The sequence below is a fragment of the Neolamprologus brichardi genome, chromosome 16 (genome assembly GCF_056152115.1).
Source record: "Neolamprologus brichardi isolate AB-2024 chromosome 16, ASM5615211v1, whole genome shotgun sequence".
NCBI lineage: Eukaryota > Metazoa > Chordata > Actinopteri > Cichliformes > Cichlidae > Neolamprologus > Neolamprologus brichardi.
The window spans coordinates 2,277,969-2,291,480 of record NC_142119.1 but is presented as its reverse complement, the minus strand read 5'-3'; the positions used below and the strand labels follow the sequence as shown (position 1 = coordinate 2,291,480).

Genomic DNA, 13,512 nt, shown 5'->3' with positions numbered 1-13,512 from the left:
ACAGATGTTAGTTTGGTGTGGACTAAAGTGCTAAACTGACCAACACACAGAGTAATGACTGGAAAAACTACAAATCAACCAGCAACTCTGCATTAGTTTTTAGAGCTGTACTTACTACAGGCAACAAGTTTTCACTTGCACTCAAAGCAATGACAATTCAGTTTGCTCCTTCAGCTTTTCTTCTACTGCCAAGCTAAAACATTTTTAGCCGCATTAATGGAAACAATCCAAGAACAGCAAAATAATTTCTGTGCTTATGGGCGTGTGTGTGTTTCCCTACCAACAGGGACCAATTATATCCTTTATTTAGTCTCTATGAGAACAAAAATCTCCTTTTCAATTGAATTCAATTCTACCCTTTATTTAGTCTCTATGAGAACAAAAATCTCCTTTTCAATTGAATTCAATTCTACCTAAATAAACACAAATCCAGCTGCTGCACAAAAAACAAGTCAATGTTTTAATGGGAGGGCCATCTGATTATATTGACAAAATATTCTTAAATGTATTTAGATTTTTTTTTCCATCTGTTCAACACACCAATGTGATTTACTATCAGACAGTCTCCTCGCTCTTATTTTGAAATTATCAATCACTGCAAAACAGCTATCTTTATCCTTTCCTGTCTCCTGTTTCTTTAGGAGATGGCTGCTCAGGTAATTGTAACGGTAGTCCTCAATGTCATTCAAGATGCTTCAGACAAACTCCAATTCGGATGCCTTGGTCTAAAGGTTAGTGAAGTTCCCCCTTCTTCTGCTCTGGAGTGACTCTCTGAACTGGATGGTTGCTTTAACCAGAATCTGAAGCAGGTGGAGAGCTGGCACCGCTTCACTGAGCTCATCAAGGCTGCAGAGCAGAAGCTGGACTACCAGGGTCATCCACAGAGTGAGGAACTTAATTACGTTATATATAGTCAACAAGTGACATTATGTATTAACTACTTCAACAAAACAAGGCAGTTGCTGCAAAACAGCTTCCAACAACTTTTAGTACAAAGTCCAAAGCAATCACAAGGATCAAAAGTAGCATTTTGAGGACACCTTCAATCTTCACCTTCAAATTTCCTCCAACTCTGATGTTAAAAAAGCTGTAAAAGTAGCTGAAATGTTTTTTTTTCTGCCTTTTTATCATCAACAATTTTGGTCCTGAACTAAAAATGTTTATATTCAGTTCACAGTTTGCACAGAACCATGTTTACATTCTCCGTGTTTGTAGGATCATTCAATGAGCCGTCTTAATTTTTCACCCAGATCTTGCACTGAGATGTACTCAGACTTCCAGCTGTTAAAACTGAGCTCAGTGGGCCAGGTCTGACAGCTGGCTGTTCTGAAGCAAGCAAAGTATCTGAAATGGAGTTGACCTCATTACATTATCAGATTAAAATATGAATAATGATTCTGAAGGTCAGCTCTGTGGACCTCAATTGTTATTGTGTGTTAATAATCCACGTTGACCAGATCAGATTTAGGAATGAAAACTAATAACCTCAGAATAGTGAGTGAGTGTGTGTGAGAGAGCAGTAAATAACCTTGGCTGTACTCTGCTACTTGTCATGAAGATATCAGCCTCTGTTTTGACTCTCCAGCACCTGACTGGAATTTAGGAATACAAGCTGCTTAAACTTACAGTCAATATTTATCAAAGGTGCTCGCTACTAAAATTTAACAGAATTCACAGGCCAACTAAGTTCACACAAACAGACTCAGGTACGTATTTAGGTTTAGGCACACAGAGCTGGGTGTAATCTTTGGTGTAGTTCATACTGCAGAAAAGTCTCTACCACAGTCTGTTTCTGGTCAGATTCCAGCGCTCCTATCATAACTGTGAAAACCAATAGTAGACCAACCTGAGGGGAATAGCTGGTACACTGGGGGTAAAGGTACATAACACACGTCACTACAACTTCAACAAAGTCAACCCAGACTGTCCAATTATGGAAAAAAATAATAACAAGTATTATGATCAATAATTATAACAACCATTATTTAAAACAATTATTCATTAACTCCGTGATCTGAACTTTAAAGTTAATTAGTATAAATTGCTGATTAAAGATCATTTAAAACCTTCTGAAATTAACTATAGCTGTTAGCACAAAGTGAAGGCAGAAGTGCTACAACTTTATTTCCACATCTTTTTCCTGTTTTGAAAAGACATCAACTGAAGCTAAACATGGGCCAGTCTGTACTTTCATATAACACCTTTGTTAACCAAAATAATGGTACAAAGAGTCAGTGTAACCTGTATGTAACAGTGATGAAGAGAACATTACTATTCACAGCAGGAGCCTGGCAAAAAGTAAAACCTCCTTATTTTAGTCTATATACTGTTTTTAGCTGGATAGTGTAGTGGTAAGACCACACACCTTTGGAGCCGAAGTCGCAAGTTTGATTCCCTTCCAGTATCCAGTAAGGGTCCTGGCTAGGCCCCCCGTGCCAAACACCAAGCCCTGGAATGGCGCGGCTACGTCTGCAGCCTGTCACAGCTCGGACACGACGCATTTCACTGCATGTTGTACTCTGTATGATTGTATATGTGACCAATGAGGCTTGTTTCTTTTTGAATTACTGTCAAAGACAGCTTGTTAACAATTTCATGCAGTCAAATTTGTGCTGATGACCTCCGGTTCAAAAACTAGAAGAAGAACAAAATGTAAGCAGATGATGGACTGACAGTTGTAGATAAACAAGCTGAAATCACCTCCACTAACATGCAGTATTACGGGATTTGAATAATCATTTTTACTAAATTGTCCTCCGAGCTTTATTATCAACTCATCAGTCTCTAACGACCAAATTAAAAAGCTGCAGCAGGTTAAACCAGCTTATAACAAAAGACCACAAGCCTACACCTAAGCGTGAGGAGAAAACACCCAGTGTTTTCTTTCCCACTGGAGCCACCCATGTGACATTAATTTAATCAGTTTACTCGTGACTCTCATTTTGAAGCTCTTCCTCAGATTCTCAGCTGGGGAAACATCTCATTGTCAGTGTCTTTGATATTGATCACCTGCCTCTGCAAAGACGTTGTTTGGAGATCCACTACAAGCTTGAGCACTCTGAGAAACTACAGAGCATATTTAACAGTAACTGTGGACATATTTTTGGCCAATCAAAAGTTCTCAAGAGTCTGAACACTTTTGAAAAGCTCAGTTTTCATTGATCCAAAATGCCCTTTAAGTGTACATTTATTAAAATACTTGTGTACATAGCATTAGCAGGGCTCGCAAAATCGCTAGCCCGACGTCCCGGGGCTAGCGATTTTTCCAGTCGGGCTACCAAAATCTATCTCTGCCCTGCCCGTCGGGCTATCATAGAAAAATATATGTCAATGCTTTTGCATTCTTTCGGAAATGTAGCTGGGTAATTATGTCATCGGTGAGCCACGGTGAGCCATCGGTGAGCCACTGTCAATAAGTGACATATTGAAATCGCGTTTGAATTTTCGCTTTTTTGCTTTCACTTTGCAATCGCGCGAACTGTGTATAGAGAGCGACAGCACTGATCGGTGAGTCACAATAATTTGCGCACCAATTCCTCTGACATCATCTTATCAATCGTTAGCTTACTATGGAAACATGATAAGTGAAATCTCCCGCAACAAGCTTAAACATGTGAGAGGTTGATCGCGCAGAGAATCGCTGAGCGTTATGTGAGTGCGTGTGTAAAAGCAGCAGGATATATATTTTAGTTCTGCTGAGCCAAATAAGACAGGTCAGGGTGAAGAAGTGACCACAAAACGGAAAAGTTATGGCAAATCAGACTATAAGGCAAAAAGAAAGTGCAGCTTTATGGTTTCATGCACAAAAGAATTTCTGTGGCTGCAATATGACGAGCTAAATAACCAGGGCTGCACATAAGTGGTCCGCAGGTGCGCATTCGCTGCCAAAATAAAAAACACGCACAAGATAAGAAGTTGCAGCGCGCGTTTGCGTCCATATAAAAGGCTGTTTTTGTCCGCTAGAGTGGGATTTTCACAGCACATTCTGCACCACATCTCTGTGCGTTCATCATTTGTTTGAAGCCAGCTCACCTCCTGCAACCACTTTTCCGAGAATACGCGCTTCTTTTGCGGTTCGGACTCCTTCTGACATTTCTTTGGAGGTGGAGGAAGTAATTGCTTAAATGATTTTGCTTCTTCAACATCTTTAAGAGTTCTAAACAAATGTCTGTCCTCCTCCAGAAAATTGTATGTATTTTTGACAGTGAATGCTGTCAAAAATATCTGGTGCCCGTCTTTTATTTTGACAGCGAATGCGCACATGCGGACCACTTTTGTGCACCCGTGTAAATAACATAATGTTCTGCCGGGTGTGTTGTTGGTTTTCCCTCGATTTCTGAGTCGACAAGCGCCTTTGTTACTGGGACCAGTCATTTTAAGAAAGGCCCCCATTAGAACCCATGAGAAATGCAAGAAATGCATTATTGCTCAGTCTGCAATATCTTTCCCAGAACAAACACCAATTGCAAATAACAAACTAAAAATCAACCTGAAAAAGCTGTTTAGAACAGCGTACTATGTTGCAAACAGTGAACTACCACTGGCACAATTTAGCAGTCTTTGCAAACTTCAAAAAGCAAATGGCCAAAGATCTTGGTTCCACTTGCCTCTTACCCGTGACTTCAGTGGAAATTTCAAATTCAGGATCTGACACAGACTGATTCATGTCCTACACAGTTCTTACAAGTTCATAGAAATTTCTGTTCAATTAGAACCAAGTATTTGAGTTGATGATTGTAATTTTTATACAATGTTGTAATTTGTGTTTCAACAATTTTTTGATTAATGTTTTGAAACAAAACAGGAAACAAAACATCAATCAAAAACAAGCTGTCTTTTTTATTCAGGCTACTTAAATTTATTTTGGGCTACCAAAAACTGAAGAGTCCCTGCCCGAAGGGCTACCAGGGATTTTGAAATTTTGCGAGCCCTGATTAGTTGAGAAGCAGCTGATTACATCGGTCAGGTACATATTTGTCAAGAAATACTAATAAACTAAAAGCAGAGGAGAAATTTATAACTGATATTTTTTCCCATCCCCACTGATACAAATAAAATCTAAAGCTTCGGGAAACACGACACATCAACAGCTTGCTAATACCTGCTGAGGTCGATGGGAAGGTTATTTTAAAACCAAAGTATTGCCCAAATTAAAATCTTGGCCTGATGACACCATCCTAACCAAACTTCACTCCCACAGCAGAGACAAATTTCAGCTTCATCGTGGAAAAGTTCAACTCAGTGGGATTGCTCTTCTGCCTCTGTGGGTAATAACTGCTGAGCAAGTAAGCATTTCAAACCAGTGTAACATGAGTAATCTAAATCAGAGTTGACAGAGGTTGCTGTTAGAGCAGCCAGATGACAGACTTCAGTTTATCTGCTTGACTGACTGATACCCTCGACTCTTTATCACAGCAGAAAACTTTGATTGGTCACACTACAGCAAGTGGAGTGTTACGATTAACATGAGCAATCACCCCGTTTAATTCAAGCATCCCCCTGTGACTGTGAGCCAGCACCTGTAACTAAAGCATCTACATGGAAATCATTTTCAGGGTTTCTTTAATTCATAGATTATTTTACTGTAATCAAAAGAATATAATCACAATATTTAAGATTCAATATCACTTTCATTAAGGCAATTAATTGAATCCGTCTTATTAGGATTTAAAGAGAGATCACCAAGTTCAGCGTGCCATCCTCTATCCTTGCGCTACAGTACAAATTAATGTTTACAGCATGATTCAAACTGTTTGACAGACACAGGAATCAGATTCCCTTAAAGCACGGTATAACTAATGCCCTGATATCCATTCCTCACATTCCTTCCTGCTGTCTACTCTCCTCCCAGTTCTTCCATAAGTAGTCAAGTTTACAGTACTGACAGTTTCCTCTCACTTTCTAATACTGTAAATGTACAGGATAATATTTCTGATAAGCCGCAGATAGCTGGCTGCACTATCTTGTGCAGAGTCTTTCTTCCTTTCAGGCTTGTGTGACGGCCAGCTGGCGAGCAACAACCACCCTCACCCCCCACTCCCCACCCCCACCCACAGACTCGCTCTAAAACTGGGGTGCAGCAACAGCTGATCTTCCAGGAGCATCTATTTTTAAAGCTTCTTTGCAGAGTGGGCCAACTCATCAGCACTGACATACCATTCTGTCAGAGGACAGCCAGTGAGGGACTCGACCCAGCTGCTGCTTAAAGACACAGAAAACAACCCGCCGCCGTTCCTCCCAACCCCGACAAACACATGCGATTCATCCATCACAGACAATCTCCTCCTCGGAGATACCGTATCTGCTGCTGATGCTTCATGAGCTCCGTCAAGCTCCTCTAACCTCAACCGGGTAACACTGCTGCAGCAAGAAGAAACCACTACCAGCTACAGGAATGTGCAACCTCAGCCTCCCCACAGCAGCGTAAACAGTCAAATAAGCAGTAAAGATAACATTCAAACACTCCAACTGCCCAACCATGGCCATTCACGGTTTTGAAGAAGAATAGACGAGAGAGTGTGACTGTTAGAAATGATATGCAAATTCACTGAAACATCCGGGTTGTGTTAGCAAAAACCCAACTTCCTCCTAACTGAAGACAAGTGGCTCTGAATCATGCTCAGACAACAGAGAGTTGTCTGAGCTGGCTCACCGGGAGCCGCACAGAATATGAAAAGTTATTTTCAGCAGGGAAAGTAATAAACCGAATGTCTGATCCTCAGTTTTTTCATAAACAAAGAGAATTACATCCTCAAAGGGGCCACAGTGTTGCTTAGTAACAATAAATGTCTGGTTTTACTGTTTCTTGTAGTTCATCTTGAAGCTAAACTTTAATATTGATACTTAGCTTAAGGTTTACACCTCAGAGGAGCAAAGTGTTCACTTCAAACAGGTTGGCTTAAGTCCTGAAGACCCACTGGGCATTACTTCTCCTATAAAACATTAGATCTATCCTTCACTAGCAGTCTCATAATAACAAAAAGGATTAGGAACTTTGAAGCAGCGTAAACCTGTCATAACATGACTTCGGCACCTGCTAAGAGACAACAACGTGCGACTGCCAGCCACAGTTCTGTAGTACTGAAAGAGAACTCAACAATTCCTGCAGGTCAGCACATGAAATAATTTCTCGTGTAAGTAGAGCAAGCCATTACAGTCAGCTGTGGATTACAATTATGGTTATGTTTATAATAATTTGAGCCTGACTGACATATCGGGAGGCCAGACAATATTGACAGACGTATTGTACAGTGTGGTGGAAGCATTTTACCATAAAGATTTGGTAGAGCTGTCCTCCTTAACCAGAACTGCAGTCTTTTTTGGTCCATCTAAAATTATTTTGTACTATATATGTACTATCTTGAAAGATGACGTAATGCTTTGGTGTTCATTAGGGCGGCCACAAACGATTATTTTGATAGTCGACTAGTCACCGATTATTTTTGCGATTAGTCGACTAATCAGATCATCATCCATTGGACGTAAAATGTACAGCTTATTGCACCAGCAGCATCTGCTCTTATATAACTATCATTAGCTTACAGCTTTAAGTGTTTAAGGTATGTGCTGACTAAAAATAAAGACAAGATGATAGTTTATTAAATTTTAATGAAATTTGCAGATTGTTTCGGTGAAGTTTAATAAACTCCTTGCTATCTAAAATATAACAGGACACCGGAGTAAATTCTTGAGCGTCTCACACTTCTGATAATCAGCTGTCTGCTTGATGTTTATTCAGCTGTGTAAAAACTATAACTTTAATCTCAGCCAAACCGATTTACTCAGGAACAAATAAAATACTGAAAAATGCCAAACAATAACATTTTTAAGTTATCTAAGTGACTTATATATCATGTTTAACCTGAGTAGCGAAAGACAGCGGTGGGTTTGAAAACAATTTGCCGGGAGTCCGGTGTTCTCACGGCTCTAGTTAGCCTAGCCCCCTGCGAGCTAGTGGCTAACAGACGTCTCCGAAAACGTCGGAGCGCTTTTGAAAATATGTGGTGTCTTGATAAACTGAGCAGATATTTGAGGTTTACACAGCTACATTCTCGCCTGAAAATATTGTAAACGTTTATTTTGTGACCCAGAAAGAATAATAAGAGTAATATTAAAACTAACTAGCTGCCGCCATTGTTGGAAACTGAGCAGGGCCGCGCTATGAATTCTGGGATAGATTGGGCCACGAAGTATACACCTGACCCATCCTTCAAATCTGAGGAAATGAAGGGCACATTTGTCGGAGTCTTTGAATTTGGACAGTCTTCGTTGTGTCGCTGTAACTTAATCGGCCTACAAATGCAGCCACAGGAGGATGTGGTTCCTGAATTTGGACACACTACGATACCGGACACTGCTTCTTCTTCTTCGGGGTTTAACGGCAGCTGGCATCCTTGTACATGCAGTGCTGCCATCTTCTGTTTCAGTCCGTTATTACACTCTTAAATCCTACTACTTATTCCTGCGTCTTTTGGGATCTTACAAAGCTTCAAACAACACGTCGACTATTAAATTAGTCGTCGACGATTTTGATAGGAACATAAATTCTGTAAAAACGTTGCACTAACACCAGTTGGAATAATGTTGGAATAATGAATCAGATGCTATTCTGACTCACTGCACCACCATGTGGTTATTACGCAACCTCCTAGCCCTTTTCAACTTCCGCTGATATCTCTGCGACGGGTCGTGTCCAAATTCATGGGCTGCATCCTCCTGAGGACCCGGCCTTCGCGGTCTACGTGGGCCGGGTCCTCAGGAGGTCGGGTAGGCCGGAAGTAAACGGCTATGACGGTCTAGCCTTCTCGATCTACTCCCGCCCTTAATTCAGAGTATTTCCGGTTGTCAGCGCCATGGCACGAAAATTGAAAATGGACCCCGAAATCTTTCTCTGTTTTTTGTGTTCATTTTTAATTATCAACGAGCTAACCCACATTCTCGCCTGAAAATATGTTTAAAGTTTATTTTGTGGCCCAGAAAGATTAATAAGAGTAATTTAAAAACTTAGTAGCGGCCGCCATTGCCAGAAACTGGAGCTTGGCTGGGCCGCGCTATGAATTCTGGGATATGGTGGGCCAAGAAGGACACACCCGACCCATCCTTCAAATTCGGGGAAAAGGAGGACGCATTTGTCGGCTGCATTCGGAGGAGTCTACGAATTTGGACAGCCTTCGGCGCGTCGCTGTGACGTAATCGGTCTACAAATGCGGCCTCAGGAGGATGCAGCCCATGACTGTCGCCATTCTGTTTCACTTTAGAATATATTAAACTCTATTTATGCAGATGCTTTTTCACAAAAATACCTGAACCTACTGTGTCTGAATTACAATGGGGGAACATATTGCTCAGGGGGCCAGAACCAGCTGTCAGTCATCTCAGCCTGACCCCTTATGTCCTGAATGGGAAGCTAAACCCCCAGCCTCCAGCCAAAAAATAAATAAATAAGAAAAGAGGCATTGTCTTAATGATTCATAATAAACTGGTATTTCTATCTTTACTCAATTTCAGCATATGTCACTCCACTTGTGTGTAAAGAAATTTTGTGATGTGATGAAATTAGTCCTGAGTTTTGCTAAACTCCACTTTGTGCATCATGTTAAAAATCAAGCTGTTCACAAAACGTGTTCCTTTCCTTACAGGGGCCCAGACTGCCCTTAGCTGTGGCAGTTTGACCAGCCCTGTTCTAAATAGTTCTTTGATGACTTTGCAAAAAAGTTATTCAATAAAAAACACGTTTAAACTCCTGTACGGTCACCTAATACCCTCTGCACAGAAATGTGAAAATTGCAGCCAGCAAATATCTACACTGCTGATGAAATACCGATTTCATGAGGGTCCCCGTGCCCCACGGGAAACGCCCCTGCTGCAGCGGTATCAGGTGAAAGTGATGTTTAAAAAAAACTGGGGACAATGTCTGCGTATTTTTAACAATGACCAATATTACACATGTGGACACACTAAATCAGACATTAAACACACAAATGTTTTTTTTCATGCGGAACAAAAACGCAAACGCGCCTTCAAGTGTGATTAAGTGTGATTAAATAGGTTTGGGGGCTCTTTAAAAGTTACATTACTGCTTCCAACCCCCCTCAGTAAAGATTTATTGTCTCCCCTTCACTCACCTCTCTGGCTATGAGATTCAGGGCATCGTCCTCTGCCGTCGTTTTGTCCTTTTTAGTGGACCTTTTCCGTCCTGTCCCCTGGGTCCCCATGTCGTCCCCTTAAACGCTTAAATCCACTTGGTGCCGATTAATTCAGACTTCGGTAATCCACACAGACCCGCGGCTCGTGCGTCTCATGTGTTTCTACAGATTTCAAGTTAAAGACGCGGAGTCAGTGACACAAACCCGGGCTGCCTGCTCCGGTTCTCAGCGTGCCTCATTGTCATACATCCGTCTTCACACTTCTTCCTGTGTTTCTGCAGCGACGCACGAGCTCGCGACCAAGTCTGCTTCACAAAGCTGCGCGCTGTCTCCACGTGCAGCGGCGCATTCAGGTCACAAATGATCACCTGAGCGTCGCTCCTGTGCTGTTAGGGTGTTTCTGACCCTGTTACTGTAAACATAAAAGAAGTAGAAGATTATTTTTGAGGAAATAAGCACCAACTGTAGAAACAACACAGTGTGAAAATATGATAGCAGTCTCGTTCTCGTACAGCAGCGCTGTGTCTCCACCACCTGTTGGATTCACTGCAGCAAAGTCTCCCTGAAAAACTTCAAAGGTTGTGCTCCGGCAAGCTGCTTTCACATGTTGTCGGAAACGTGGCCACTGCGCAGTTCACATAGACAGGAGCGACGATGGAAGCCACCATGACACTGGGTTTGGACACTTTTGAAGATGCAGAGAACTTCTAATATAATGGATATAATAGATTAAAAAAGAATGGGGTCCATGCAAATGAAGTCCAAATACAGATATTGTGTTGCAGTAGCAGGATAAAGATTAAAAATAGTACACGCTACAATAAATATATATAGTTAAAATAAAAGTGGCACAAGAAAAGAAAAAAAGAAAGAAAGAAAAAAGAAATACAAAAGGTTAGTTAAAGAATACCAAAAGTGAGTAAAATAGTGGAGAACTATCTAAGACAAAAGCTACAAGAAGCTATAATATATGTATGCATTACATGTGTTAACTGTGATTAACCACATTTTTTTTGGAAAGCTGAGTTCAGTTTCACAAAACACACTCAGGCCTGATTAATGGTAGACCTGCTGAATCAAGAAATCACTTTAATCCTGTCTGTTTCGCAGGTTCTTCTCTAGACTGTGGCATGACGTGTTGCTTTTTGAGATCTTTTAGCCTGTTTTACTTTGTCAAAGTCACTGACATCTATCAGTCTGGAAAGGATTACAAAGCTGTTTGTGAGCTTTGGGAATCCACTGAACCAAAGTGAGAGCCATTATACACAAATGCAGAAAACTTGGAACGGTGATGAACTTTCTCAGGAGTGGTCGGTCAGGATATTCTCACTGACTAACAATTAAGTCATGAATCATTAGCCAATGAGCATGTAGCTTCACAGTCATAGCGACTCATGGATGTAGCTACCATAATGTCATGCATTGGTTTCTGAAGTTAAGTCACCTTGTTGTTTTTTTTTATTTTAAAATGGATGTGATGAGGAAGGGTGGGTCTGACTGTGAAACCACTTGCTCACTGGCAAGAGCGTACCACAGATAGTCCTCCATTCTGAAACACACACACGTCAAAATAGACTTCTTTCTTTTTCAACATGATCTGAAGTGAGTGGCTGAAATCAAAAGCAGTAAAGTGTTTACAGAGATCAAACTTCTGTAGGACAATACTTTTCCCCTTTCTAAGATCTAGTTACAGTTTGGATACTAGCACCAATGAAGCAGTGCATGATGTTATAGCTCTTTAAGAACTAGCAGAATGGTGTTGAGAATTTTTCACACAGCGTTTGAATGCAGCACCAATCCATGGACTGGACTCCATCCAACTTCTGCCAGAAACCACAGCTCCTGCATGCACTATCTCACTCTCTCACAGCCCCTCTGCTATTTTTAATAATGACCAGCCAGCTCTAAAAAGCCTCTTGCTTCTTAAAGAGACAGACAAGGCCTGCCACCACCCCTAAAATACAATGTGCTCCCAGCTGAGTGTGTGAGTGTATAGTGATCTCATGAAACGCTGTACTATTATTTGCAACTGTTGTAATGTGGACACAATTTCTCCTGAAATATGCAGTCGCCCTCTGAGTCTATTTATACAGTCGGGGAATGTGTGATTCATGTGTGTTCACACAATCACAGTTTAATTAGTTACCACAGTGAAAGACCTACTGTCTACCGTGTTGTGTTTCTGTTTGGACTTACTTTAAATTAGATGATGTATATTTACAATCCAGTTATAGGACACTTTAGTAGAGTATTTTAAGACAGTTCTTTCTGTACACAGTGTTTCTTGTAGATATGATTTACTGATATCTCTTAAGACGCAGAAATCCATCCAGAAGTGTCACCATGTCCAAAAATCTTAAATGTTTTCATGTTGAAAAGGAATAGATGTAAAAGTTTCCTTTCTACACATGTCAGGTTTCCTTAGGTTGCATCCGTCCATTAGATTGACTCATCAGAAGCTTTTAAAAATAAATCAGCCAGCAGCCATTGTTCGTGTGATATAAATATGGCTTGGCTTCAAACTGACAGAACTTTGCTGACTAAGTAACACTGTGACCAAAAACAAGAGATGAGGATGAAGGGAAGTATCAGGGGTCAAGCTGTTATTCTGAACAAAGAGGGACTTTCTCTGAGTCAAATCAGAGTTGGACTCTGGATTTGTAGGAGTCCGGGGCACGGAGCTCCAAAACACTTTCTGGAAACTGGATCAGTTGTATTCAAAGTCGAGTCAGACAGACCAGAAGTGACCATCAGAAAATATCAGTACACAGCACTGAGAGAAAATCAAATTCATCACACATTCAGAATTTACCAAGTAAATAACCCATGACCAAAATCAGCACAGATAAAAGGCTGTCAGCTCCCTCCAGGGTCTCCTGACCTTTAACCCCTCTAAACTTTGATGGAAAGCATTGAAAACATTCCTGAGACAATAAGAAACTTTTGGGGAAAATGGCAAGGACAGATAATTGAGCATAGCTGTGATATTTCTTTAAAAAGTCTAAATAAAGAAGAAGAATGTCAAACTGTCCACTACACATCATCAAGTTGTAATATATACAATGCTGCCCTCAGCTGTTCAAAATGAGAATTACAAGGAGATAAAACCCGGAAAACAGGCCAGCAGCAAAATGTGCTGACACAATGATCTGAAGGGTTTGTGCACAAAGAGGATCCACTGAGTTTCTGTAATTTTACGAGCATTTTGAAGCAAAACAAAACTTTGCAGACATATCAGACATTCCTATAAGTTTATATTTGCATGCAGTACAAGTCCCTCCCAACAAGAAATGTGGCCATTGATTTTTCCAAGCCAGTCTGTCCGTGTGGGTTCAAATCAATGAGACAGCATGTGATAGCAGGGAGG

General features: G+C 40.9%; 1 protein-coding gene across 3 annotated transcripts in view; it reads right to left on the bottom strand.

Moving 5' to 3' along the window:
- The window catches only part of lrrfip1a (leucine rich repeat (in FLII) interacting protein 1a), a 52,168-nt gene extending 41,463 nt beyond the window's left edge, over nucleotides 1-10,705 (bottom strand). For all 3 annotated transcript variants that reach the window (XM_087830123.1, XM_087830120.1, XM_087830122.1), the window contains exons 1-2: nucleotides 10,658-10,705; nucleotides 10,125-10,557 (exon numbers count right to left, since the gene is read on the bottom strand). In XM_087830123.1, the coding sequence (XP_087686249.1) occupies nucleotides 10,125-10,214 (90 nt within the window). In that variant the 5' untranslated portion in view covers nucleotides 10,215-10,557; nucleotides 10,658-10,705. The remainder of the gene's footprint in view (nucleotides 1-10,124; nucleotides 10,558-10,657) is intronic.
- Nucleotides 10,706-13,512: the final 2,807 nt, after the last annotated feature.